Source organism: Oryx dammah, unplaced genomic scaffold (assembly GCF_014754425.2).
Source record: "Oryx dammah isolate SB20612 unplaced genomic scaffold, SCBI_Odam_1.1 HiC_scaffold_14, whole genome shotgun sequence".
NCBI classification, from domain to species: Eukaryota; Metazoa; Chordata; class Mammalia; order Artiodactyla; family Bovidae; genus Oryx; species Oryx dammah.
This window is the reverse complement of record NW_024070198.1, coordinates 33595908-33623907: the sequence shown is the minus strand read 5'-3', so window position 1 is coordinate 33623907 and position 28000 is coordinate 33595908. Positions and strand designations below refer to the sequence as shown.

The following is a 28000-nucleotide window of genomic DNA, read 5'->3' as shown; positions in this document are numbered from 1 at the left end:
TCTTTGTGACCCCATAGACTATACAGTCCATGGAATTCTCCAGGCCAGAATACTGGAGTGGGTAGTCTTTCCCTTCTCCAGGGAATCTTTCCAACCCAGTGATCGAACCCAGGTCTCCCACATTGCAGGAGGATTCTTTACCAGCTGAGACACAAGGGAAGCACAAGAATATTGGAGTGGGTAGTCTATCCCTTCTCCAGCGGATCTTCCTGACCCAGGAATCGAACCAGGGTCTCCTGCATTGCAGGCAGATTCTTTACCAATTGAGCTATCAGTGAAGCCCATTAGACTTGCACTAACCAACATAAGCAGTTGATCCCTGAGAATCTTACAAACATGATTGGTAGAAGAAAGGTAAGGGGGGCATGATGTGACCGACTTTTTAAAAAAGATTACATCTTCATTGATAAGGATTCATAGACCACACGATGACCCATTTACACATGGTTTTCAGTATATTCACAGAGTTGTGCAGCCATCACCAGAGTCAACTTGAGAACATTTCCATCGCCTATACTCACGGGCAGTCACTTGGTGCTCAGGATTCCATACTGAACATGTGGTACCATCCTTTCCTCTGCAGTGAGCTCCTAGCATGGACTCTTGGTTGAGTCATCCTTTCCTGGTGCTACAGGAAGAGCCTGAGAACACCAGGGTGAAGAGGGGAGGGTAAGACAGGGCTGAGAAGGTGGCAGGGTTGAGGACCATGGCTCCATTAGGCCCAGCGAAGCACCACGTGTCAGGATTGAGGGAACCACGTGGGGCAAGTTGAAACAGCCCAGCCATCGTCCAGAGGTCACCAATAAAGCTTATTTCTGCCTTTGAGGTTGCTGTCACCATGGCAGGTATTGACACAACCAGAGTCCCTAAGCGCCTACCAGGAGGGACGTTAGGCCTCAGATTCAGGCCCTCTTGTGAAGGCGGAGCTCTGCTGCCGGGGCCTCCCCAGCCTTTGCAGAATGGAGACACAGGACCTGGGCTCCTGGACTTGGAGGCTGTCCGCCACCCACTGAGAGGCCTGTCCCCGCTCTCAGGGTCAGAGCCAGAGCAGTGGTCCACAGCCCCTCAGGGGTCGTGTTTCGGCATGGTGTGTGTGTGTGTGTGTGTGTGTGTGTGTGTGTGTGAATCCATCCTGCCCCTGGCATGACTTCTGGCTGAAAGGCTGCAAACTTCACTCTGCAGATAAGGGGGTGGTGGCCAGCCTGGAGCAGAAGCTGAAGGAGGTGGACGAGGAGTGCAGGGTGGAGGAGCGCAGGCGTGTGGACCTGGAGCTCAGCATCGTGGAGGTGAAGGACAGCCTGAGGAAGGCGGAGGCCGGGCCCGTGACGCTGGGCACCACCGTGGACACCACCCACCTGGAGAGCGTGAGCCCCCGGGTGAGTCCAGGTGCCCGTCCCTGTGGGCCAAGTGCGGGGATGAGCCATGCCTCCCTGCCCTTAACTCAGCCCTCGCTCTCCTCTGACACCACAGCCCAAAGCAGCCACCCCAACTCCTGCCCCCGACTGTACCCCGGTCAACTCCGCAACTGCGCTCAAGAACAGGCCTCTGTCAGTCATGGTCACAGGCAAAGGCACCGTCCTCCAGAAAGCCAAGGTAAGCGGTCACTCCTGTGCTATTTCAGGGCCCCCTGGAGGACAGAACTGTCACCAGGGTGGTGGGGGGCGCCCTTCTGACCCAGGCGGCACTTTCCTCCTCTGAGCACAGGCTCTGCGGGAAGAGGAGGGAGGCTGGGACTTGGCTGTGTCTTTGGCCTTGACCAACCAGAAAGGTGCTTCCCTTGGTTCTGTGTCCTTGCAAGTCCACCTGAGGGCGTGCAAATGCTTTGCGCTGCCCACCGCGTGATTGATTATCAGTAGATTCCGGGGGGTGGGCAGCAGGGGTAGGGGAGAGGAGCAGCTCAGAGACAGAGAGGGGCTGGAGAGTTTTCCAGTTTAAAGAGCACCTCAGTGATTCTGAAGGGCATCTGTCAGGAAAACGAAAGCTGCAGATTCAGATGGGTGATGGGTTTGCCGGAAGCCACCCATGCAGCTGGCAGTAAGGGGTAAATGAGAGCAGATTTGTCCCTGGGGGCTGGATGAGGAGCGTTATGAACCCTTGACTCATTTGTACAGTAAAGAGCATGCCTAGAGCTGCCTGTGTTTTGGCAAATGCTGCTCCTTACCACAGGCAGCTCTCATTGCTGTCCTGCTTATTACCTGCTGGAGGTATCGTGAGGCACCTGTACCAATGACTGTGTATTAAATCCATGTAAGCACATGAGCACCGAGGCAGACGTCACTCAGCCTCTGTCTGTTGCTCCATGGCCTCAAAATCTCTGAACAGGGGCTCCAAGCAACAGGGAACAAACACACGGGGGTTGAACCTTAACTGCCGTCTCTCTTCCTAGCTTCTTCTATGAATATGTAGGTTGGCTGCAGAGGATAACTTTCTTTCTTCTCTTGGGGGGTGGGATGCTGGTGTTTGAATGGTACCCTAGGAATGGGAGAAGAAAGGAGCAAGTTAGGAAACGAACTTCATCTAAAGACTCTCCTGTCAATATGGACCTTGGTGACAATCCTGCTTCGTTACAGTCTTCGTTCAAGCAGCGACTCTGTGAAAGGGTGAGTCTGTTTACAAGGAAAAGGAAGAACTGGGGTTCTGTGAATGGAATACTTCGGCTAAGAGGAGGCTCTGTCCCTGTGCAGGGCCAAAGGAAATAATACAAGACTTTTTTGGAGACCCAAGTCTATTGGTTGTAAACAGGACATTGCTGTAGTTAGGGGTATTCTGTGTTTCTTCCTTGAAATTTTCATCAGTTATTTTATCAGACTTTTTAAATGAAAAGTTTCTGATGTGGAGGCCTTGGTGGAGGAGAAATCAAGGTAGCAGGGTCTTGTCTCACTGATCATAGGGTTTTGGTGAGAGTATATTTCAACTCCTGACTGTCATCTCCTATCTGATACTTAGTAGTGTCAGGGGTTAAACCGTCCTTGTCTTCAGCTGTGTAAAAACCATCTATGGTTTTTTTTTTTAAGAAATGGTAACTGGGAAAATATTAGGGACCAAGCTGAGGCACTGTTCCTGGTAAATTAAGGACTTTTTTCAGGCTAAAGTGGGCCTGAACCAATTGCTTTTAAATAAAAATTTTAAATGATGCTGTATTATATAGGAAAAAAAAATGTTTAAAGTCCTGTAATTTAGAACAGTGAAAAGTGTCTTTTGAGATTTAACTGACTTTTTACATTACCATAGAAACAAGATTACCCTGTGTTTACAGATTCAGTCCCATGGAAAGGCCATTTTTAAGAGAAGTTATTTAATACAGTGCTCTCTTAGTCCCTGTTTTTTAAGTTGTGCTTGATGTCCAGGCCCTTTCCAAGGAAAAAAAGGGGGGGCAAATTTTGTTTCGGGGCAAATTTTGTTTCGGGTGCTCTCTTTTTTTTAAATTGACAGTGCTCTTGTTTATGTTGCCTGTTTCTCTTCTGAAGGCATTGTTAACACAGGTTAAAAACATTTCATCTATCATCTCTGCCTCATTTCTGGGGGTTCTGAATCAGAGTTCTTTAACACTGGTTCCTGGGAACTCAAGGTCTTTTGAGTCTGTCTTCTTATTGTCTTTCTATTCCCAGGACATTTATTTCCTTTGTCATTAACACTTGGTGTCCCAAGTGGTGAGTTAGATTTTTTTTTTTTAATAAAATGTTCATTGTATTTTGGGTTTTCTTGTATTTCATGGGATAACGTGGCAAGGCCTGGTAGACTTCTACTTCAAGGGGGAAACATTGTGGATATTTATACACTGAACTTCAAACTATGTGAGTAAAAACACAGAACTACAAGGTGGGATCCTAGCAGGAGACTTTAAGCCTCCTAACAACAAGCAGCAGAGGTAAGGCTGGAAAATTTTAGTATTATAAAGACATGGGAAACATCTTTAGAAGCTGATCATATATAACAGTGACTGAAAATCAATACTTTAAAACACACTCCTAGATAATTCTTAGTGTTAGTCGCCCAGTCGTGCCTGACTCTTTGCGACCCCATGGACTGCAGCCCACCAGGCTCTTCTGTCCATGAGATTTTCCAGGCAAGGATACTGGAGTTGGTTGCCATTTCCTTCTCCAGGGTATCATCCAGACCTAGGGATCAAACCCGGATCTCTTGCACTGCAGGCAGATTCTTTACTGACTGAGCTAATAGATAATTCTTAGGGGAGTAAAAATCATACCCATACTTGAATGTTGCCTTAGTAGTAATAATTAAAAATGGTAAAACCAAATTTCTGCCTCCTTAAAAAGACAGCCTACAGCAATATTAAATGGCAGAACTGAAAAAAGAGGCCTTAAGTACTGATACTGACAGTCCTTTTGAATTGCAAGAAAAATACTATGAATATAGCAGCTTGAAAGTTTGAGGACTATATATTAATATTTTTCATTTTAGAAAGTTAGCACAGCTCTGATACCAAAATTCCAACACAAAAAAGAAAATATTCCAATATATTATAAAAGACAATCTCATTTTTGAACATAGATTGAAAACTTTAAAATATTGGCAAATGAAATTCAGCAGTGTTTAAAGAACCAGACATTGCAACCAAATAACATCCAAGAAATCAAAGGTGGTTCAACAACTGAAAATACAAACAGGCATTTTATCATATTAACCAATCAAATGTGAAAAAATATCTCAAAGGGAGCAGAAATGCAAACCACAAATCTCAATACTCCTAATAAACACTCTGTAATCCAGGAATAGAAGCAAGCATTCCTTATCAAGTAATGCACAGAGAGCAACAATGATAAAAACGTCCTTTCAAGTCAAGAACCAGCTACATTCCACTACTTGTTAAAACATCATTCTGGAGGTCCTAGACAATGCAAAATGACAAGAAAAAGTAGTATAAAATTTCAAAAGGAGAGACAAAACTCATTACTTGTAAATGCTATCTTTCTAGAAAAGCAAAAGAGTCAACTATTCAAACTAGAGCAGCTGGCTGGGATAAAGATCATTTGGAGAAAATAAAGGATTTATGATCTATCGGCAATGTTTAAGTTTTTACAAGGAGAACATATTTGTATATTATGTAATTAAAATAAAAGCCAGTTTCTTTAAAAAGAAAGAAAAAGGGTTAGCTGGGAAAAGATCACTTACGGTTATTTGTCAGGAATTCCCTCTTCTGCTACTATAACCCAGAAAGGGTTAAACTCCAGTGGCACCTTCACTAGAAAAGGTTAAAATTATTTTCCCCCCAAGGGCTGAAACCTAAAAATAACAACAGTAAGGTCTTTAATATGTAGGCTAGGCTCAGGGCCCAGTTTTGTGCGGTTTTTAAGTCCAGTTCAAATGGGACATCCAAATATCAACCCTGAGCCAGACAAAGAGCCTACATTATGAAATGATTAAACTGCTGTTAATGTAAAGACAATGGAATCCTCTAACATCAGCCATCAGCACCTACCGGGTGGGCACGTGACTCTGCTCTGATATTGCTTTTGCCTTGGCAGAAGGCGACAACTGGAATGGAAATAGCCCTTGAATGGAAATGACTGTCATGCACAGTGCTTGGCACACTGGACTTGTTTTTAACATCTAATAAAACCACGGTGATGACCTTCCAGGTACTTTTCTTTGCACCAGAAATCCTGACGTTCTTAAAGTTAAGCAGTATTTAAATCAAAGTAGCCTTGAATGTTTCCCATAAAACATCACATTAAGGTATTTACATTAAAAATAAAAACTATGATAAAGTGTCTGGATTTAAATCAGAGCTCTGCAAAGGCTTCTACTGAAAACCAACTCCCAACTCGACCACCTGGGCAGAGAATTGATTTGTTAAGGACTGTGGGATAAGCAAATATCCAGTTCGCCAGAGAATATGCTATCTAAGCCTTTTTGCCATTTAGGGACAAATGCTCCTGTTAAATAAACACAACCAACGGCACTTCTTGAAATATTCCTTTTAAAACCAGGTATGAAAAACAAAACTAAAACCAAGGCAGCATAAGATCTATATCTAAAAAAAGCCAACCCCTTCAAATCTCTTTGTTCTACACTGAGTTTAAGAATTCTGCTCCTTTTTGACCCCTAAAGGGAGAGTAAGACAGGCACTCAAGAAACACCCCACAATGAACCCTCCTAAGTAAACACTAAGAAGCCTCTCGAAGGGAGTGCTGGTCAGGTTAGGTGGCCCCTCGGGTTCAGGACTGTTTGCACACTCAGCTCCTCCCCCCCCCCCAGGGCTGTTTGCACACTCAGCCCCTCCCCCTCAGGCAAAGAGCTGGTCAGTCAGTCTCCTTCTAGTCTGAGGCCTTTCCAAGTCCCACACAGGGATCCCGCCACCAGAACAAGTCACAATGCCGCCCAAGCTCCTCTTCAAACTAAAGATGTGGTTAAAAGTCCACCCTCTGTCCATCCTGAGATGCCATCATCGAGTCAGGAGTCTGTCATCACTGCCTTCTTGGGCATAACTGTCCCAGCAATGCCCTGTTTAGCCATCACCGTGGGCAACATGAGCTTCAAACAGGCCATCAGAAGTCTCCAGGTTCCTCTGCTGCTCCTCGGGGACACGCGCCAGACGGCACCAGCTCGACAGTGCACAATTAGGCCAGCGAAACATGTGAGGGGTTCTCAGTGTGGTCGTGAAGTGGGTAACCGGCTGCTACCATGTTCCTGGGCAGCTCTGTCTGCAGCTGAGCCCTCTCTTCTCCCTGGAGCAGGACAGTGGGCAGGAGGGTTCAGACGGGGCTGGAGGCAGAGACCACAGACAGGGTGCTCTGCTGAGGGTAGGCTCCCTTTCAGCGCCCAGGGGGCCCAGGCCTTCTCGGTAGGCCCAGCTGGGAGGGGCTCAGTGGCTGCCCTCCTGCAGGTTCTCGGCCAGAGCCACGTGCCTTGAGGGCGTCTCCTCTCAAGGCCCCTAGGAAAGAAGTGAACTTTGAGGGTCTGAGTCCTCTTCTTAACCAACTAGCAACCTTATGGGCCCCTTTGTGCCTTGCGCTTAGGCTAAGCCAAGCTGAAAGTGCCCCCTCACAGCCCTCCCCGTATTAGGAAAACCACCTCTGGCAGGGCCTGCAAACGCAGGGCTCCAATGCGAATCGTCCACTGGCTGCTGCTGGCTTTTCTACCTTTAAATTCATGAGCAGCAGCCACAGGGGGCGCCTAGGAGGCTGTGCAACAATCATTTTTCTACGTCCATACTCTAGTCTCCTCTCTCCTAGATGGTTACTAATTCTCTTCTTTCCTCAAACCTCCAGAACCTCCTCCATGCCCTCACTCTCTGTTGAGCAAATAGAGACGCTCAAAAAAAGAACTCCCACCAACTTCCACTGCCCCATCCACCCACCCACTCGAACCTGTGCCCACGTCCTCTGCCCACGTCCTCTGCCCATGCTCCTCCCCAGAAGTCTCCTCGGATTTTCATCAGCATGTGTTCCATTCAGTCACTCAGTCGTGTCTGACTCTTTGGGACCCCATGGACTGCAGCACCCCAGGCTTCCCTGTCCATCACCAACTCACTGAGCTTACTCAAATTCATGTCCATCGAGTCAGTGATGCCATCCAACCATCTCATCCTCTGTCATCCCCTTTTCCTCCTGTCTTCAATCTTTCCCAGCATCAGGGTCTTTTCCAAGGAGTCAATTCTTCAAGTTAGGTGGCCAAAGGATTGAAGCTTCAGCTTTAGCATCAGTCCTTCCAATGAATATTCAGGATTGATTTCCTTTAGGATGAACTGGTTGGATCTCCTTGCAGTCCAAGGGACTCTCAAGAGCCTTCTCCAACACCACAGTTCAGAAGCATCGATTCTTCGGTGCTCAGCACCATCTAATACACTACATGCTGTACTTACCGCTTGTCTCTCCCTCACTAGACTAGAACCCTCAGGAGGGCAGAGATTCTCAATGTCTTGTTTCCTGCTCTGTTCCTCTCACCCAGCATGGTACCTGGGATATAGGGGGCACCCACTAAATGTTTCATGTATGAATGAACCAATGACTGACTCCTTCCACTGATGCCCTAGAACCTTTGGCTACAGTCCTGGGGAACAGGAGGACTGAGACCACCACCCCAGCCCCTACGTGGGAGCTGATGCCACACTCACGGTTCTCGCAGTGGGGGCCCTCCCAGCCACCCGGGCACTCGCAGCGGTAGCTCCCGTTGCGCATGACACAGGTGCCCTCGTTCATGCATGGGCTGGGTTTGCAGAGGTTAACTGGCCGCTTGGCTTCTGCAAGGGAGGACGGGAGGACGTGTCAGCAGACCCAGCCTGGGTCAGCCCTGAGGACTCTACCCTCACCCAGGACGAAGGTGAGGCCACCAGAGCAGGGTCTTACACGTCACTGGCTCTGTGGGCCCTTGAGCCACAGGTGAGCACATGGGTGGGCCCCAGCCTCCATTCAGCTTTCCTGCAGGCAAGCAGCTGCTTTAAGATGGGCTGAGCACACAGCAGTGCTTACTATCATTATTATGGCCACAGGCTTTTTAAAAGGTGCAGAGAATGTTCCTAGTAAAAGGAGGCTTGAAGTCAGGCTACCCTGGCTGTGTCTGTTCCTAGCAAGGTTAGTGCCATCCTGGGGTCTTGGTGGATATCCTAACAAATCTCTTTTTAGGTGGGGTGCCGTCTATAGGGTCACACAGACTCAGACACGACTGAAGCAACTTAGCAGCAGCAGCAGCATATATTAAGTTTGGGGAGAGATGTCGAAAATTCTCTGCACCTTAAAAGGGGACTTGTGTGTGCCTCCCACAGGGCTCCATGTGACTATGGGATTTAGCACAGAGCCCGGCACATGGAAAGTCCCCGGCAGCTGGGAGGAGCTGCTGTCCCCGTAGGGATGTCCATGAAGGCTCTGGCTGAGGTCCACCCTTCGGAGGCAACCCCGAAGTTGCAATTCCCCCACTCACCTCTGCATATCCACTCGATGAGTGCATCCTGGTGGTGGCTCAGGTCTGCGTAGGAGGCCACGTGGATCAGGGCATCTCGGGGACCCGAGAGCCTCCGCAGTGCCTCCCTCAGGACGGGCCCCACACCCACCACCAAGACCGAGACGCCGTTGTCCCTCAGCTTCTGGGCCGGGACAGCCGCGTCCTCCACCCCACTCCCACCGGTGACCACCACCACCGCCTTGGGGACGCCAGGCCGGGCGCCGCCCTGGACCGTCATCACCTTGTCATAGATGTGCAGCAAGGCCGTGCCTGCCGAGCCCACCCCTCCCAGGTAGGGGGCCTGGCTCAGGGCCCGCAGCACTGCAGCACGGCTGAGGTGGGTGTCCAGCCCGAAGGCTGTCTGGACGCGGCCGCCGTACACCACCAGGCCGATCTGCATCACATCGGGGTTCACGTCAAACCGGAGGGCGCAGCTTCTCACGAAGCTCTGCATCTGGGCGAAGTTCTCGGGCCCCACTGAGACCGAGGCGTCCAGCATGAAGGCCAGGTCCAGCGACTGGGCCTGGCAGCCTGTAGAACAAGCAAAGCGGCCCTCAGGGGGTAGCCGGGGTGGGGGAGGGTGGTGTGCTGCTCTGGGGTGATCAGAGCCCAGGTCGGCTGGGCTCCACCGCAGCATCCGGCCTCCACCCTCTCCTGGAAGAAAAGGACACACGAAGGCTCAGCTGGACCATCCTCAGCCTCCCCCCTGGCAGCTGGATGCGGCCACGTGATCGTTCTCTCCGATGGGATGTAATGGAAAGTAACTGCAATTTCCAAGTTATATCCCCAAAAGGAAGCTGCCTGCCTTCCACTTCCCCTCTGCCCTCTTCCTGCAGTCTGAGAAACAGCAGCCCTGGAGTTAACAGACAGCTGAACCATCCTGCCGGCCCAGGCTGCTCACCTCTGAACTGTGATGGGAGAGGAATAAACAACTACTGATGTAAGCCATGGGGCTCTGAGGCTCAATCTATGCCTCCAGGTGCCATGAACTGTATAGCAGTGGTGGTTTAGTCACTAAGTTGTGTCCGATTCTTGCGACCCCATGGACTGTAGCCCACCAGGAGTAAAGTAGGCAGTAAGAGGGTCTGACTTACTAGTTTTTTAAAACCACTCTAGCATGAGAAGAGTCTGAGAAACCGTCATAGCCAAGAGGAGTCTAAGAAGACAGGAAGACTATAAAATTTATCCTGGATGGGATCCTTGGAACAGAAAAAAGACATTAGGTAACAACTAAGGAAGTTGGAATAAAGTACAGACTGTAATAAATAATGACCAACTATGGACAGAGGTTTGTATCACTGTACAGGAGGCAGTGACCAAAAGCATCCCCAAGAAAAAGAAATGCAAGAAGGCAAAATGGTTTTCTGAGGAGGCTTTACAAATAGCCGAGAAAAGAAAAGAAGCAAAAAGCAAAGGAGAAAGAGAAAGATATACCCCACTGAATGCAGAGTTCCAGAGAATAGCAAAGAGAGAAAGGAAGGCCTTCTTAAGTGAACAATGTAAAGAAATAAACAATAGACTGGGAAAGACTAGAGACCTTTCCAAGAATATTGGAGATACCAAGGGAACATTTCATGCAAAAATGAACACAATAAAGGACAGAAATGGCAAGGAGCTAACAGAAGCAAAGAGATTAAGAAGAGGCGGCAAGAATACACAGAAAAACTATACCAAAAAGGTCTTAGTGACCTGGATAACAACGATGGTGTGGGTACTCACCTAGAGCCAGACATCTTGGTGTGTGAAGTAAAATGGGCCTTAGGAAGCATTACTACCAATAAAGCGAGTGGAAGTGATGGAATTCCAGCTGAGCTATTTCAAATCCTAAAAGATGATGCTGTTAAAGTGCTGAACTCAATATAGCAGCAAATTTGGAAAACTCAGTGGCCACAGGACTGGAAAAGGTCAGTTTTCATTCCAATCCCAAAGAAAGGCAATGCAAAGAATGTTCAAACTACTGCATAACTGCACTCATTTTGCACGCTAGCAAGGTAATACTCAAAATCCTTTAGGCCAGTCTTCAGCAGTACCTGAACCGAGAACTTCCAGATGTACAAGATGGGTTTAGAAAAGGCAGAGCAACCAGAGATCAAATTGCCAACATTCACTGGATCATAGAGAAAGCTAGGGAATTCCAGAAAAACATCTGTTTCATTGACTACATTAAAGCCTTTGACTATGTGGATCACAACAAACTGTGGAAAATTCTTAAAGAGATGGGAATACCAGATCACTCTACAGGTTAAGAAGCAACAGTTAGGACCAGACATGGAACAACTGACTGGTTCCAAATTGGGAAAGGAGTACATCAAAGCTATATATTGTCACCTTGCTTATTTAACCTATAGGCTACTAGAGTACATCAGGGGAAATGCCAGGCTGAAGCACAAACTGAAATTGCTGGGAAAAACAGCAGCAACCTCATATATTCTGATATCACTCTAATGGCAGAAAGCAAAGAGAAACTAAAGAGCCTCTTGATGAGGGTGAAAGAGGAGAGTGAAAAAGCTGCCTTAAAACTCAAAAAACTAAGATCATGGCACTCAGCCCCATCACTTCATAGCAAATAGAAGGGGAAAAGTGGAAACAGTGACAGATTTTATTTTCTTGGGCTCCAGCAGATGAGTGACTGCAGCCATGAAATTAAAAGATGCTCCTTGGAAGGAAAGCTATGACAAACCTAGACATCATATTAAAAAGCAGAGATATCACTTGGCCAACAAAGGTCCAGATAGTCAAAGCTACAGTTTTTCCAGTAGTCATGTACAAATGTGTGAGTTGGACCATAAAGAAGGCTGAGCACCAAAGAATTGATGCTTTTGAATTGCAGTGCTGGAGAAGACTCTTGAGAGTCCCTTGGACAGCAAGGTGATCAAACCAATCAATCCTAAAGAAAATCAGTCCTGAATAGTCATTGGAAGGACTGATACTGAAGTTGAAGTTCCGATACTTGGGCCACCTGATGGCAAGATCCAACTCATTAGAAAAGACATGGATGCTGGGAAGGATTGAAGGCAGGAGGAGAAGGGGGCACCAGAGGATGAGACGATTGGATGGCATCACTGACTCAGTGGACATGAGACTGAGCAAACTCCAGGAGATGGTGAAGGACAGGGAAGCCTGGCGTGCTACAGTCCATGAGGTTGCAAAGGCTTGGACACAACTGAGCGACTGAACAACATCAATGTTGGTTCATTAATTGTGACAACTGTACCTGGTTAACATCTTACGAGAGGGACACTGGAGATGGAACACAGGTGAACCCTACCATTGTCACAGTTTTTCTGTGAGTCTAAAACTATTTTTTAAAAAAAATCCTCTGGCTGCCAAGGGAAGATAAGACTGGAGGGGCACAGTGGAGGTGGGCAGGCAGAGAGCCCTGTCCTTCCCCCAGCAGGAGGGAATGTCTCACCATTGGTGAGAGTGACACCTGGGGCTGAGAAGCTGAAATCCACATGCAGCTTCTTTAGAGGAGAAGTCGGGAGCCCTGTGGACGGTGTGTTTCACCTACTCCTGTCTCTGACCGTGGGCCAGGCCCCCACCCCTGATGGGGATATCTACGCCCAGGTTTTGTTTTCCAGGGCACCCTCTAGTGGTGGGTCATGGAAATCAACATGGGTCATAGAACAGAATGATTTCAGAAGGCATCTCAGGTAGAAACGGCAAGCAGCATTTCAGGAAAGGCTTGGCTTGTTCTAGACATTTATGCTTGTATAGGCACATGTGTGTACTGGGAATGCATTTCTTTCTTGTCAAAAAGAAACTGGGAAGCTGCCGTTCTAGAGTTACACTTAGTAAGTTCAGAGCTCCTTATTAACTATAACAATAAAAATTAATAACAGTGATACCTGCAATTCTGAGTGCACACTCTGAGCTTACTCTGTACTATTGTGCATCTTGCTTGCCCTACGTAGTCCTCATAAAAGCCCCTCGGGAGGTGCTACTATTTGTCAGATTGTGGTGACCAGTAAAATGAGATGGTTAGATAGCATCACAACTCAGGGGACTTGAATTTGAGCAAACTCTGGGAGACAGTGGAGGACAGAGGATCCACGGGGTTGTAAAGAGTCAGACATGACTTAGCGACTGAACAACAACAAAACTGAGAAGTTACTCATCACAAGGCTCGTATATGGAAAAAAAAAGTGGGGCTGCGGCTCCAGCCTGCATCAGAGGCCCTGGTTAAGTCCCTACCAAAAGGTGGAAAGTTCTACCACTGGCCGGCTGGCCCCCGGGTCAGGTGAGGCTGGCCAGTAGCTGGCACGGGTGTGGGGATGGTCCCTACCTGGGCGTGGCCGGCTGCACAGCTTGCCCTGCAGCTTTGGGATTTGGTTGAATAGGTCCTGCAGGCTGGTGTAGGTCAGCACGCGCTCTGCGCCGCCAGTGATCATCTCCAGTTCTGCCCGCACGTCCTCGCTGCCCACACCCAGCAGGAGCAGCTCCCGGGCCCTCGCGAAGCCCGCCGGGCCGGCCACCTCGTCCTGGGAGCGCGCCTCCGTCATCAGGACCACCGCCCGTTGAGGCCGGTCCAGGCCTGTCCTGGGGGCACTCCCGAAGCCACGCTCTGCCACCTGCTGCAGGGCCCGGCCCGTCAGGGTGGCGCCACCATCGAAGTGCAGGCCATCGAGGCTCCGGACCAGGTCCGGCACGTCCTGATACTCGCCCACCGGCACAGCCACGGTCAGCTCTGCACCATAGAGGGCCACACCCACGCGCGCCCGGGAGTCTCTGGCCAGCGCTTCCCGCACAAACCGCTTCACGAAGGCCTTGGCCCGCTGGAAGCCCTCCGGGGTGGCGTCCGCTGAGCCGGCCAGCAGGAACAGGACGTCCACTCTGCACTCCAGGCTCAGATTCAGAGCTGCCGGGACACAGCCGCAGTCACCCTGGGGAGCACGCAAACCGTCCTACCTGGGATGCCCAAGCCCACGCGGGGCTGAGCCACCGCCCTCCTAGGAGAGGGATGGGGCCATGACGCTGAGGCTCCAAAGGCTAGTGACCAGAGCCCATCACCGAGTTAGACAGGGCTCCCGGGCTCCCACCCAGGGTCTCGCTGTCTCACCTCTTTTTCAAAATAAAATATAATCTATACTCTTCCCCCACTATGCTCAGTGCTTCTTGTGTCCTGTTGGAGAAATCTCTGTCTACCCCCAAATCATGACAATAGGCTCCTATGTTTTCTTCTAGAAGCTTCACAGCTTTGCTCTCTACACTTAAATCAGTGATCCATCTGGAACTGATTTTTGTATGACTTGTGAGGCAGGGGAATCAAGATATACTTTTTCCCAGATAAATCTCCAATTGACCTAGCATGACAGTTTTTAAAAAGTTATTTAACAAGTCCCATCCTCTGTGTCAAGCACTGTGCTGAGCACTTTATATACAGAATCTTATTGCAAACTCCCATAACCACAGGGCAGTAAAGTCAATTATAATCTTCACAGTTTTAAAATCAAGACAGGTTGGGGCTTCTCATTCCTCTTCTGGAAGAGGAGGGAAGCGATACTGCCCAGAACCATGAACCTGATGGGCTGGCTCCAGCCTACAGCTGGGCTCTGTGATGCCCACAGATCAAGTGGTGGCCATTCTAAAGCTAAGAAGCTAGGGGCCGTGTCCTACCCAGATCTCTAACACCCGAGTTATACTCTGGAGCCCTCAGGGTATCATCTGAGACATCAGCTCAGTAGTGTACTTGAAATGCACTAACTCCTGGGCCACTTCCTACCTAGTGGCTAACAGGGTTCCAGACAAACAGCAGGAGCCGGGACTCCACTGCTCCCCAATAACTGGAGTCTGGGAAGTCCCGGGCACACGTACCGCAGTTGGCTTCCCCTCCAAAGGCTGGCGGGCAGAGGCAGCTGTACCTGTCCGGTCCTTCTGGAATACACGTGCCTCCATTCTGGCAGGGCTGTGAGTCACAGGGGCCTACCAGAGAGATGCCTGTTAACAGCCTGGTACATTCGCCCAGAGATGGAAGGGCTTTGGCCACCCTGCCCCACCAGGGCCTGGCCCCTTCCTTTCCCGGGATGCACTAGGAAATTGGTCTCAACACCGGTAGCAAAGATGGGAAGGACAGCCAATGAGGGGTTAGGGTGTGGGAAGTAATAGACACTCAGTGGTGGGCTCAGTTAATGCTCTGTGTGAAGTATAGGCTCACTGTGGATCTGCCAGTATCTCATGGCTCTGATACTGGAAGCACATGTTACAGACTGAATTATGTCTCCCCTTCCACACCCATTCATATGTTGTTGTTGTTCACTTGCTAAGTCGTGTCTGACTGTTGCAAGCCCATGAACTGCAGCATGCCAGGCTTCCCTGTCCTTCACTATCTCCCAGAGCTTGTTCAAACTCATGTCTGTTGAGTCAGAGATGCCATCCAACCATCTCATCCTCTGTTGCCTCCTTCTCCTCCTGCCCTCAGTCTTTTTCCAGCATCAGGGTCTTTTCCAATGAGCCTACTCTTAGTATCACGTGGCCAAAGTATTGGAGCTTCAGCTGAAGATGGTGAAGGATGATGAAGATGGGGTAGTGAAGTTGAAGATTTTTTAAAACTATGAAGTTTTAAAACTTTAAAACTATGAAGATTTATTCATTCAGTCCTTCCAGTGAATATTCATATGTAGGATTCAACACCCCCCAATACCTTAAAAATGTTATTACTTAGTGGTCACATGATTGTAATTAAAGTGTATACTTTTGAAAGGTAGGAATTGAGAGTAACTTTGGGCACCCAGGCCTGCAGTCCTATCAGCTGGAGTTTCATGGAAACGACTGGGAGTTCATTAACAGTGCCAACTGTGGCCTTTAAATGAGCGGCTATTATGGGTCAGGTACTGTGAAATTAAAAGACACTTGCTCCTTGGAAGAAAAGCTATGACCAACCTAGACAGCATATTAAAAAGTAGAGACATTACTAACAAAGGTCCGTCTAGTCAAAGCTATGGTTTTTCCAGTAGTCATGTATGGATGTCAGAGTTGGACCATAACGAAAGCTGAGCACTGAAGAATTGATGCTTTTGAACTGTGGTGTTGGAGAAGACTCTTGAGAGTCCCTTGGCCTGCAAGGAGATCCAACCAGTTCATCCTAAAGGAAATCAGTCTTGAATAGTCATTGGATGGACTGATGTTGAAGCTGAAACTCCAATACTTTGGCCACCTGATGTGAAGAACTGACTCCTTGGAAAAGACCCCGATGCTGGGAAAGATTGAAGGTGGGCGGAGAAAGGGATGACAGAGGATGAGATGTTGGATGGCATCACCGACGCAATGGACACGAGTTTGAGTAAGCTCCGGGAGTCGGTGATGGACAGGGGAGCCTGGCGTGCCACAGTCCATGGTGTCGCAGAGTCGGACACGACTGAGTGACTGAACGGAAGTGAGCTGAGGGTTACACATGCACGATCTCATTTCACTGATACAACCAAATGAAGCAAGTACTGTGAACCCCCATGTCACAGACAGGAAGCTGAAACTCAACAAACAGAAGTCACTTGCTGAAGGTTAGCTACTTGGAAAGCGGCAGAGCTGGGACTCAAACCCAAGTTATTCTGCTTTCAAAACTGTAAGTCCCTGACCTTTTATTTCTGAGTGGAAACAACTAGGCTTTCATTTCCTGCCAGCTGTCAGAGGCCAGCTACCTTGGAACTTTAAGATGCCCAGTGGATCACCTAACCCCTGCCTGCACACAAGCCTCTGGCTCTTCAGGGGCCGGGCACCTGACCTCATTAGGAGCAGCAAATCCACACAAGCACTGATGCCAAGACAACCAACTGCCATGCTCCTGCATCGTGAGATGCTCTAGACCCCAGAGTGATGAGTAGGGAGAGCCCACTGGGGAGCCAGGCCGAATGATCTTAATGGGGTTGATAAGTCCTCCTGTTTGCTGGGGACTTTGTAACTGATGAAGCACTTGGGTGCACATCATCTACTGAATCTTCCCTAGGAGTCCATGTATGGTACCCGCTACCATCCAGAGTAGGGAGATGGGGAGTCCAGACAAGGGGCAAACATTGCCCTCATTTTACAGAGGAAGAAAGTAAGGCTCAGGGATCTTGCTCTGGGTTTGCTGCTAGATATGAGGTTTTCTGTTTGCAAAGCTAGGGGTCAGTGCATGCCCTGCTCTGCCTCATGTAAAAGCAGAGTCCCAGTTAAGGAAGTAATTCCAAAGCTTCACTCCATTCTCAGTGAAAAGATACCGCTGAATGAGGGAAGCATTGAGTACCACACAAGCATGTTGCTCTGCCTCTGAAATCCCCATGCCTCTGCCCTGGAGCCGGGTCCAACCCTACTTGCTGCCCCAGGAGTACAAATGCCCCTTTGGGAGCCAGCCTCATCCCAGGGCCAGAAAGAACAGGAGGATCAAAGAGGCAGACTATACCTGGGCAGGTGGTCCTGTAGCAGCTGGTGGGGTGGGTGAAGAACACTCTCTTCCAGCTACAACCCAGGAAATCAAACGGTACAGATCAGAGGTTTAACAGGAAAGGTTATTTAAAATACTAAGAGCTGACATAAGATGCCAATGCAGAAGTGACTCAAGAAACCTGTTTTTTCCCCCTGATTCCACCCCAACTGTTGTCTGCACATTCAGTAGGAAATGTTTCAAACTACTCAAAGACAATTAAAAAAAAAAAAAAAAGATAGTTTAAGCTGGCTATCCTGTCAGAAGTTAGAGATGTCTGTGTTCGATACTCTGAGCTACATGAACAGCTTTCTTAGGGACAGCAGAATGAGTGGGGGGCAAGAAATGCTGGGATTAGGCAACTGGATTCTGGCTGTGTGACCTCAGGCAAGTTACTTTCCTTCTCTGGTCCTCAGTCCCCTCTTCTGTATAGCAACTCTACTGGGTAGTTTTCAACTGTGTTCCTTGGAGCCTTGGTGGAGAGGGAACAGGACTGTTCACGGCTCCCCCAGGGCCACAGCCCTGCCAGGAGGATGTGCAAACCACTGGCTGGTCTCAATGACCCCTGAGGCCTGTTTGGTTGCCAACCTTCTGTGACAACACAAGGGCCACCATTCCTGTGCTGGCTTCCATGCTCCATCCATCCCCATCATTACATCAAGTCCTCAGCTATTTGAAGAAACAATAGCCTGTTTCAGGTGGAGAAGAGGGCTCAGGGGGCTGAATTAAGGGGCCCAAAGTCACACGGTTATCAAAACAGCAGAGTAGGATCTGATCTCTGTCTCGGACTCCAAAGCCCATCCATCTTGCCCTCTGGGCCACCCCACCCCAGTTCTCCTGACTCTGCAGGGTCACACGCCAGCCAAGGCAAGAAGGGGTCCTTGTCCTTCCAGCAGGAAGCCCTCCCCTTGCCTGGCAGTAGCTCCACAATGGCCTCATCTCTAAGGAAATTCTCTCGGGGCCTTGGCAATAAAGTTCTCTAAAACTTTCCCAAGAAGGCTTCTCCCAGTGGGATCCCACCCCAGTGTTGCCCAGCTGAGGGGCGGCTAATGGGGCTCATTGCTAGGGCAGGAGCTTACCTGAGGCAAAACATCCACTTGGGACAAAATCCAAGTCAATTCTGCACTCAAGGGGTTGCTGAAGTCAAAACTCTGCCAAGCCACTAGCTCATTAAAGAGAATTCTTCTTCCCTTCCACGTCTACTTCCCATGACAATCTCATAAAACCACACATCCAAGCCCAGAAAGTTCCATGGGCCCTGTCCTCCCTACCCAGCCCAGCCCTGGGAGCCCATGCTACTGAGCAGACACTGTCTAGGCCTTTGCCTGGACCTGTCCTCAGCTTGCCACCCCGCCCCACCACCTGCCACCTCCCTCAGCTCTAGACTCAGATGCCTTCCTGCCTACTGTAATTAAAAGTGCTCACCTACCCCAAACACCTATTCAACCCGCTCTGTCTCCCTCCATCCCCGCATTCTTTCCCCAGCAGGCACTTGGCATCACCTAAGAGTTCCTCTAGCTACTCACTCTGTTCACTGCTGCCTCTTGCTCACAGGGGCAGATCTGTTTCTGCGATGCTCATGCAGATTCCCCAGGACTTGGGGCAGTGCTAAGAGCTCAGGAGAGCCTCTGAGAAGATTTCTTGAATGAAGGGCTTGATGAAAAGCCTACTATATGCATTATTCTAGAAGCCTTGATATATTCATTCCTGCATGCTCCAGACAAATCCTCTGGGGCAGGTCCTATTCTCACTCCCTTTCTGAACGTGGGAACAGACAGCGGAGGTTCCCAGCTCATTAACGGTGGTGTCCCCAGAGTCCGAGCACAAAGCCATTAAGTGTACTCTCCTGGGCCTCTCCTGGGCCTCCCAACCTCTGGATGCCTCAGCCCCACTGCAACCTGGTTCTGACACTATTCAAGATTATTGAGGGACTTCCCTGGTGGTGCGGCAGGTGGGAATCTGGCTGCCAATGCAGGGGACACAGGTTCAATCCCCAGTCCGGGAAGATTCCACATGATGCAGGGCAACTAAGCCTGGGCGCCACAGCTACTGAGCCCACGAGTGGCAACTACTAAAGCTCACACACCCTAGAGCCCATGCTCTGCAACGAGAGAAGCCACCGCAATGAGAGGTCCACACAAGGCGACTAGAGAGGAGCTCCCAGTTGCCACAACTAGAGAAAGCTCACACCCAGCAACAAAGACCCAGTGCAGCCATAAAGAAATAAAACTATATATAAAGACTTTTAAATTATATATATATATATAAAGGCTGTTCAAGCAGGCCCTTCTCCATGATGTGCAAGAAGGAAACAGGCCCTGCTATAGCACTTGGGAGGCTCTCTCTGGACCAAGACCACTGGGGGCAGTGACTGTGTCCACCTCCTTGTCACACACCGTCCGGCTCAGAGGGGCACTTAAACATGTTCATCAGAGAACAAAGAACTACCTCCATTCACTTGAAAGCTCAGGTTCAGGAGACAGCCTCTAATGGCCTCTGACAGGGCCTCAGGCCCCACTTCCTCTGATCCACGTGGGGGGCATGGCCCTTCCCTGCCAGGGTGGCGTTTGGACTCGGCATTGGCTCAGCATGGTCCTTGCAGCTTCTCTGCTGTTTCATCTTATTGCTGTGTACATGCTCTGATCTCATCGCAGAGGCCAGGCCAAGGGGCAAGATGCAGCTGGTACAAACGCTACCCTAGCTCTCTAGAAATGATGGGTGGCCTGGATCACGAATTGCTAACCAGGGGCCATACTGGAGGTGATCCAGATAAAGTGCCGAGGGACGGTCTGGGGAGTCTGCCGGGCAGTGGCCAGCAGCTGGGCAGCAGGTGTTCTTGAATGCCTGAGCTCCTGTCCTGAAGAATCCAGCCTCCCCAACGACATCTACAACTGGAGTTCATCCAAGGATCTTATTTAAGCCTCTTGCTTTGCTCAGCCCCCACAAAGGTGGAAACTGGTACTCAGAGGAACCAAGTTGCCAGACCACTATCCCACGTCCAAACCACTGCCCTATCTGACCAGTTTTTGGCTGACCCATCAGCCTTCCAGAATGGCTGTGACCTGCCCTGCTCACCTACCCTGGGTGCCTGGCTGGTGGTCTACTAGACTCTGAAACTGAGTACCTGCGCCCCTGCCTGTGTCCCTGAAACCCTGTCCATGGCTCCCTCTCTGGTCTCCTCCGATCCCCATCACAGGCTCCATGGCCAAGGCCCCAGAGAGCTATTCTCCCTGCAGCCCATGAGCCCCTGGCCAACCCTGCCCAGGCCGAACCTTCAGGCTCTGACCTCAGACCTTGAGGACAAACCTGGAGAAGGGACAGAGGGCAGGCAGCACAGCATCAGTGCCCCGAGATCCTCTCCAGCACGGGGCAAGGCCAGCAAGCTCCCTGATCGTCTCCAGTGTCTTGCGCTCACAGGGGTGAGGCTGGACCTTGCAGTCTGTGTCCACCATGCATGCCCAAGACAGGGAAGACAGAGTTAAGCCTCATTCCCTGTGGTCCCACTAACCCCTCCCCTCACTCCCTCTCGGCAGAGCACACAGAAGAGGGCCAGCCAGTCTCCGAGCATCTCCTCTGCACAGGCCCTGCCCCTCACAGCTCTTCCATCCTGTGCACACGTGTACCTTTCATACTACATACGTCACTCCAGCTCCTGGAGACCCTGACAAAGCTGACTATGCATACATGGATCTCATCTCAAGATGAAGCCTCCCTGTGCTGACAACATGGGGAACTGGCTCCTTCCTCCTCCCAACCAGTGGACAGGCACAGGGGGCCCCCCGCCACATCTGGGTCCCAAGCCCCGAGCCTCTCAATCCCTCAAAGATAATCTCAGGATTCCTAGCCAAAACTCTCACAGGGCCTGACACAGGGAGGCTGAACGAAGCTGAGTGTCCCAGGGCTGAAGCTGCTAGGTCCTGTCCCTCTTTCCTGGCTTCCCTAGGGAGCCTCCTGTGTCCTGACTTCTGGCCTCGGGGAACCCTCCCCACCCTCACATCCCACTTCTATATGGGCAAGGCCACTCCTTCCCAGCTGGGAGGCCCATACTCACCTGGAGAGGTGGTGGTGCAGATGGCGGAGCCACTGAGGGTGCTGAAGAGGCCATTGGTGGCGTCATCCACCTGCTCGGCCATCAGCACATGCTGCTCCCTTGGATCGCTGGCCAGTGAGTGCAGCTCCTCCCACCTGAGTCCCGGCCGCAGCAGAGAAGTCACAATGGCTCGTTGCTCCACGCTCACCCACCTCCTGCCCACCCATCTCCTAGACCCTGGGCTCTGTGTGGACAGCACCACCACCCACCGAGGCAGGAGCCGCCTAGCTGCAACCTCATCCATCTAGGATGCAGGGAAGGTCTAGATGTGAACCACAGAAAGACTGAGGATGCTGAGCGGTGGGTAGTCATGTGTGCATGCTCCAGCAACCCACCAATTCCCGCAGAGGAGAGCCTCCCACTCGAACTGTCAGCCCGTATTTGAGACTTGATCCTAATAGATCTAGTCATCCGGTTTTATAACTTTTAGCTGATGAAAAAAATTTAACCAGAAAGGAAATGAAAGAAAGTGGTTTGTGGTTCTAGGTGATGCCAAGAGAAGTACACACAGGAACAACTAGTAATAGGAAAAAAAAAAAAATCCTGACGATTATAAACCATGGCCGTAAGAACTCAGAGGCCAGCAACGTGAGGCCATGTAGAGGTGGGAACTGGCATAGTTTAACAACCAGAGGGCACGGTCAGTGCCTGGAACAGAAATGATGGGTGGGACGATGACCCTAGGGCATGAAGAAGGGTTAAAGGATGTTGAAAAAGCTCTGTCTTTAAGAAGACAAGGCAGTCAGTAACCCATTTAGAATCTTGCCCATCAAAAAATTCATCAAAATAGACCAAGGCTTGGCAATACAGCAAAACATTCATGGATCTCTAAATCACCTCATGTAAAAAACTCTGATTCTCCTCTGAAGCCACAGAAACCAGTCATTTTATCCAGTACCTAGGACAGCGCCTGGCAAGAAGGAGGGGCTTCTTAGTTCTAGACTCACAGTAGCTTTGAGTGGGCCCCACCCTTAGCTCTCCCAGCTCCCAAAGAGACCTTCTTAGAAGCTCCCTGGGTAATCCAGATACTCAGCCAGAGTTGAGACTCCTCAGAGAGTGGGTTTAAAATACACTAAGGACAGGCGGGGAGGGAAGAGTTTGAGTGGCATCAGTCTTTAATCTCACTACAGTGGTTCTCAGACTTTAGTGGCATCAGAATCACTGAGGACCAGAAAAAGCACAGATTGAGGCTCCTTGCCCCAGAGTTTTGGATTCGATGAGGTGTGGCCTGAGGGCGTGGGTTTCTAACAAGCTCTAAATGATGCTGATGCTGCTGGTCCAAGGAACATACCTGGAGAACCACTGGTCAACAGTGCACCGGCCTTCTACTAGGAGTAGGGGAAGGGGTTAGGTGGGCCTGGGAGCCCACCAGGCTTCCTCAGAGGCTTCCTGTGTCTGCAAACCTCGGGCTTTCAAATCTGAGTGATACCCCCTTTCCTGAGCAACTGGCTTCTTAATTTCTCTACACCAGGAATGCTCGAAGTATGGTCTACGGGCCAGCGCACGTCCCTAAACTTCTCACCCTGATTCAGAATCTCATAAGCATAGATACCAGGCATTTATAAACTAACTATATGGCAACTTGACAGAGCCATTTTTATGTCTGTTGGGTCAATTAATAAGAATTTGAGCTTCTATTTTGCCTTTGTTTTTATTTCATTTTTCTGGTAATTCATTTTTATTGTAATTTTTTTTTTGAAGCATCAGGACATAATCCATTAGGGCGAAAAAAAAACTGGACCTTCACCACATATAGTTTGAGAAGTGCTCCTCCAGCTAGCAGCTGGAGAAGAAAGCCCCAGAATGGGCTAGTATTTCCACCTTGTGGGGAGTTCCATCCTCAGTGACAGACCTTGGGCAACTGTTATTCATAAGACACTCTGTTGGGCAGGAGGGTGGGCAGGGAGCCATAAAGTAACACCCCTTCTCCTCTCTCAAGGGGTTTATGTTCCTTATATCTGAGAACACAAAAAGAGCCAGCCATAAGGCAGCTTGTGTTTAGTACCAACTTACAACAACAACAGCAACAGTGGTGGTGGCAGCTGTCACCATTGCACCAGGACACGGCACAATCGGGACAGCCCCCATGGTGCCTGCAGCCTCAGTCTGACCTGCACTTGCTGGTCCTCGGAGGTCCTCTCACCTGACACTCGGGTGATCTTAGTTAGGCTTTAAACACTATCTTCACTTTTCATCTCTATGCCTGTCCCTTCTCCTATGTGCCAGACTCTTCCATCCAACTCTCTACTCAGCCTCTCTACTGAGATGGCCAATATGAATCTCAGACCTGCCCTGTCTGAAACAGAATTCCATTTCCTTTCCCAGTCTTTCTCATGTCATTCATGCTGGGGCTTAAGCCAAAATCTTCTATTCTCTCATATACCCACATCCAGCACACTGGTCATGCCACTGCTCTGCCTTCCAAGCACATCCTAGATCCAGCCATTTCTCTACGGCTCACAGTGGCTGCCCTATGACAAACCACCATTAAACTGCATGTGAGCCGCTCCACCATCTCCTAGGTTCCCCACTGCCCCTATCATTGCCTCTCTCTCGGTCCCGTCTATTCTCTTCTTGGCAGTCAGTGTGATCCCCTAAAAATGTAAGCCAGTTCATGCAATTCTCCTGCTCAAAACCCTCCACAGACTTCCCACACTACTCATTACGAACTTCACAAAGTCTCCAGCCCAGATTCCTGCCCACCTCTTCCACCTATTTCTTGTAATTCACCCCTTGCTGGTTGGTCTCCAGCTGCTCTCTGGCTGTCTTGCTGTTTCTATAAGACACTCAGCTAGCTGCTGCCTCAGGGCCTTTGCACTTGCCATCTGCCTGCTTTGCCTGCTCTTTTTTGTTACTTGGAAGGCTTGTTCCTCACTTAAGTTTCTGCTCAAAAATCAACTCCTTGAGGGAGCCTTACCAGACTCTCCTTATCTAAAATAGCTATCCTCTCGGGAATTCCCTTACAGTCCAGTGTTAGGACTCAGTGCTTTCACTGCTGGTTCAATCCCTGGTTGGGAAACTAAAATCCTAAAAGCCCTACCCGCCACCCCCCGCCTCCCCCACAAAATAGCCATCCTCTCTACTCCCATCATTCTGTAACCTATTATCTACTTTATTTTTCTTCTCTGCATTTTATGTCCACCTGAAATTACTAATTTATTCACTCACTTGTTTGTTATCTAGTTCCTTTCCTAGAATGAAGTTCCATGAAGGCAAGGACTTTGTATAATTTTATTGTCTCTGTATCCTGAGAACCTAGAATAGTGTCTGGCACGAGGAAGACAACCTATATTTATTGAGAGAATAAGAAAAGTATAGTAGGCCTTCCAGATCCATAGGTTCCACACCCACAAATTCAGCTCACTGTGGCTCCTGTGCTATGTTTATGATCTATGGATATGGGAGGGCTAAATAAAGGACTTGAACATCTATGGACTGTGGTGTCCTGGGGCAGGGAGTTGGTTCTGGAATGACAGTACTAAAATTAATAGAGATGTCTGTGACCAGGCACAGTGCCAGGACCAGAGTCATTTCACTTGATACCCACAACAACTAGACATTCATAGAGCTCATCTCCATTTTTAGGGCTGAGAACATACCCCCCGCCCTCACCAGGAAGGCAGATTTCAGCACCTAGAGAAACATGTTGGAGAAGAGGGGAGCCAGACACAGACTGGTCTCAGGCTCATCAGAACACTTTCTTGGATTATTCAACTTGAAACTGGAGAAATGAGTCTTTTGTCTCCAGGATGGAGCTGGGAAGATGGGACCTGGGGCACTGCCTGCACCCACAGTCCCAGCTTCCTAAGAAAGCTGGGCTGAGAGAGCAGCAGAGACAATTGGATGGGGGACAGAAAGAGTCTAAAAGGCAGCGAAATCCTTAACTCCTACTGACCCCGAGAAACCCCTGACCCACTGGTGCAGTTATATGAGTCCGTGAATTTCCATTTCTGCCCAGATACGTTGGAGTCAAGTTTCTGACACCTGAAACCAAGTGTTCAGACTAAAGACAATGCAAACTCTCAGACTTCCAAAGAGTTGGAGTTCCCTGTGTGCCAGCAACAATACAGCAAAGTGAGGAAAAGACAGGTCCCCGAAGATCCAGATGGTTTTCCCAGCTCCACTCTCTGCCCATGGCTGTAAAGCCCACCAGGCTGACCCAGAGAGCTTACCCAGCACAACCAAATCTCTTACCTTGGGAAGTGGATGCCCACGGAGAACACAGTGACACCCCTCTGCTTAAGCTGTTTGGCAGGCAGGGCCACGTGCCCTTGGGACCTCCCATCTGTGACGATGATGAGGATCTGGGGCACAGAGGCATTTCTGCCCCCTGGGAATCCTTTGTGCAGAAGGTATTTCAGAGCAAGGCTTGTCTCTGTGCGCCCTCCTCTGAGTTCACCCAGAAGGAAAAAAAAGAAGAAAGAGCCAGAGATCCAGGGGTGAAGTTGGAATGAGAACCTGAGACAACAGCCACCTTCTCCCAGCAGAGGCTCAAAGGGATGATTCCCACATGACCTGTGCACTCTCTCACCAGCTAAACCACAGTGATGGAGCTTCCCAGGTGGCACCAGTGGTAAAGAATCCACCTGCCGATGCAAGAGATGTGGGTTTGATCCTTGGGTTGGGAAGATCCCTCTGGAGAAGGAAATGGCAATCCACTCCAGTATTCTTGTCTGGAGAATTCCACAGACAGAAGGGCCTGGTGGGCTACAGTCCATGGGGTCACAAACAGTCAGACACAACTGAGTAACTGAGCACACACACAGTGTTAAATGCATATAGTAAGGGGAAAAAAGAGAGAGAGAGAAAGATCTAAACCACAGTGACGAAGAAAAATGAATTTTTCCCCTGGACTTAACACTCAGTCTGCACATGTGTTGTATTATATAATAATGTTATTCATGTATGCTTTCTCTCCCCATGATGGCTCCAGGGCACGATTCTCGTCTTTTGTCTAACACCCACCTCCTATCTCCCCATCCCTGAAGCCTTCTTGTTACAGCTCAGCACGTCCTTGGGAAAGCAGGTAACTGAGCTTGGTAAGGATTTCTGAGCATGAGTGGTGGGGCTTTGATGCAAGAGTCGTTTTCAAGATCAAGCCTCTGTGTCTCACTTCCAGGTTCAGGGTTGGGCATTGGGAGGTTGAACTGTTTGACTACTTTCAGAGCAGGGCAGGTGACTATGGTCCCATCTCACCAGGAGGCTAAGACTCTCCATTCCTCACAGTCCAGTTATGGAGATTGCTGGCTCAGCGTGGAATCCCAGCACAGAATCCCTACTAAATTTCACCATAGGAGGCTCGTGCCCACATCCACAGAGGGTGAACTGCCAGCTCTGGGTGTCACCTAGGTAGAAAATAATGACTTACCACAATAGATTTTGGGCAAAGCCTTTCAGTGGATGGTAATAGATGAGGAATCCTCTGCTCAGAGACCAGTAATACTAACTGCTAATATTTACTGTTCACCTTATGTGCCAAGCACCACTAAGCGTGTGTTTAAAGGTGCTTGGCTCATGTAATTCTCACCATAGTTCTGAGACAGGAGAGTTCAGAGAAGGGCTTTAGCTAAAGTGACACAGTTCATGGGTGGTGGAGGCAGGACTTGAACCCAGAACTTCCAGAGTCCAAGTTCTTACCATCGCATTATACAACTTGCCTCTCCCTGGCTAGTGGAGGTCAGAACTGCAGTTTAAACTCAGTCAGGCTGATTTCTGGAGAAGGCAATGGCACCCCACTCCAGTACTCTTGCCTGGAAAATCCCATGAACAGAAGAGCCTGGTAGGCTGCAGTCCATGGGCTCGCTAAGAGTCGGACACGGCTGAGCAACTTCACTTTCACTTTTCTGCATTGGAGAGGGAAATGGCAGCCCACTCCAGTGTTATTGCCTGGAGAATCCCAGGGACGGGGGAGTCTGGTGGGCTGCCGTCTATGGGGTCGTGCAGGGTCGGCCACGACTGAAGTGACTTGGCAGGAGCAGGCTGATTTCAAAGCCAACGGTCATTCCTTTGAGGGGTCGGCAAATTAAAGCCTCGGGGCAAATGGGCACAGAAAACGGGTGCCCACTCATTTATGTGCTATCTACACAGAGCACGTGGCCAGCAAAGCATTAAAATATTTACTGTATGGCTCTTTGATGAAAAGGTTTGCTGACCCTGACTCTGTACTACTGCCCAAACGGTCACAAAACATTTCTCACTGAAAGCCGGGAGCTCCCTGTGGCTTCCCTGGTGGTGATTCCCACAAGCCTCTGGCTGTGACCCTGCAGCCTTACTTTCTCAGCCAGCCTCAGCTTTCTCTCCTGAAAATATGCCCTTCCTCTGTCATCCATCTAACCATCACTTCTTTTCCTACGGGTTTAGTACTTTCAGTTCCGTTGCTCAGTCGTGTCCGACTCTTTGCAACTCCATGAATCGCAGCACACCAGGCCTCCCTGTCCATCACCAACTCCCGGAGTTCACTCAGACTCACGTCCATTGAGTCCATGATGCCATCCAGCCATCTCATCCTCTGTCGTCCCCTTCTCCTCCTGCCCCCAATCCCTCCCAGCATCAAAGTCTTTTCCAATGAGTCAACTCTTCGCATGAGGTGGCCAAAGTACTGGAGTTTCAGCTTC

The 28000-nt window shown here is 49.6% G+C and overlaps 2 protein-coding genes across 5 annotated transcripts in view; one reads left to right on the top strand and one right to left on the bottom strand.

Annotated features, from left to right (window-relative positions):
• AFAP1L2 (actin filament associated protein 1 like 2) overlaps window positions 1–3690 on the top strand; it is a 113561-nt gene extending 109871 nt beyond the window's left edge. For all 3 annotated transcript variants that reach the window (XM_040255042.1, XM_040255041.1, XM_040255040.1), the window contains 3 exons: window positions 1183–1376; window positions 1471–1593; window positions 2477–3690. In XM_040255042.1, coding sequence (XP_040110976.1) covers window positions 1183–1376; window positions 1471–1593; window positions 2477–2503 — 344 coding nt within the window. In that variant the 3' untranslated portion in view covers window positions 2504–3690. The remainder of the gene's footprint in view (window positions 1–1182; window positions 1377–1470; window positions 1594–2476) is intronic.
• The window catches only part of VWA2 (von Willebrand factor A domain containing 2), a 52009-nt gene continuing 27009 nt past the window's right edge, over window positions 3001–28000 (bottom strand). Inside the window, exons 6-14 of one of the 2 annotated variants that reach the window (XM_040255044.1) lie at window positions 25581–25775; window positions 21348–21481; window positions 20603–20735; window positions 17276–17331; window positions 14716–14823; window positions 13187–13759; window positions 8881–9432; window positions 8078–8203; window positions 3001–6689 (exon numbers count right to left, since the gene is read on the bottom strand). In XM_040255044.1, the coding sequence (XP_040110978.1) occupies window positions 6610–6689; window positions 8078–8203; window positions 8881–9432; window positions 13187–13759; window positions 14716–14823; window positions 17276–17331; window positions 20603–20735; window positions 21348–21481; window positions 25581–25775 (1957 nt within the window). In that variant the 3' untranslated portion in view covers window positions 3001–6609. Of the gene's footprint in view, window positions 6896–8077; window positions 8204–8880; window positions 9433–13186; window positions 13760–14715; window positions 14824–17275; window positions 17332–20602; window positions 20736–21347; window positions 21482–25580; window positions 25776–28000 lie in introns of both variants that reach the window. The other variant, XM_040255043.1, reaches the window with a different exon arrangement.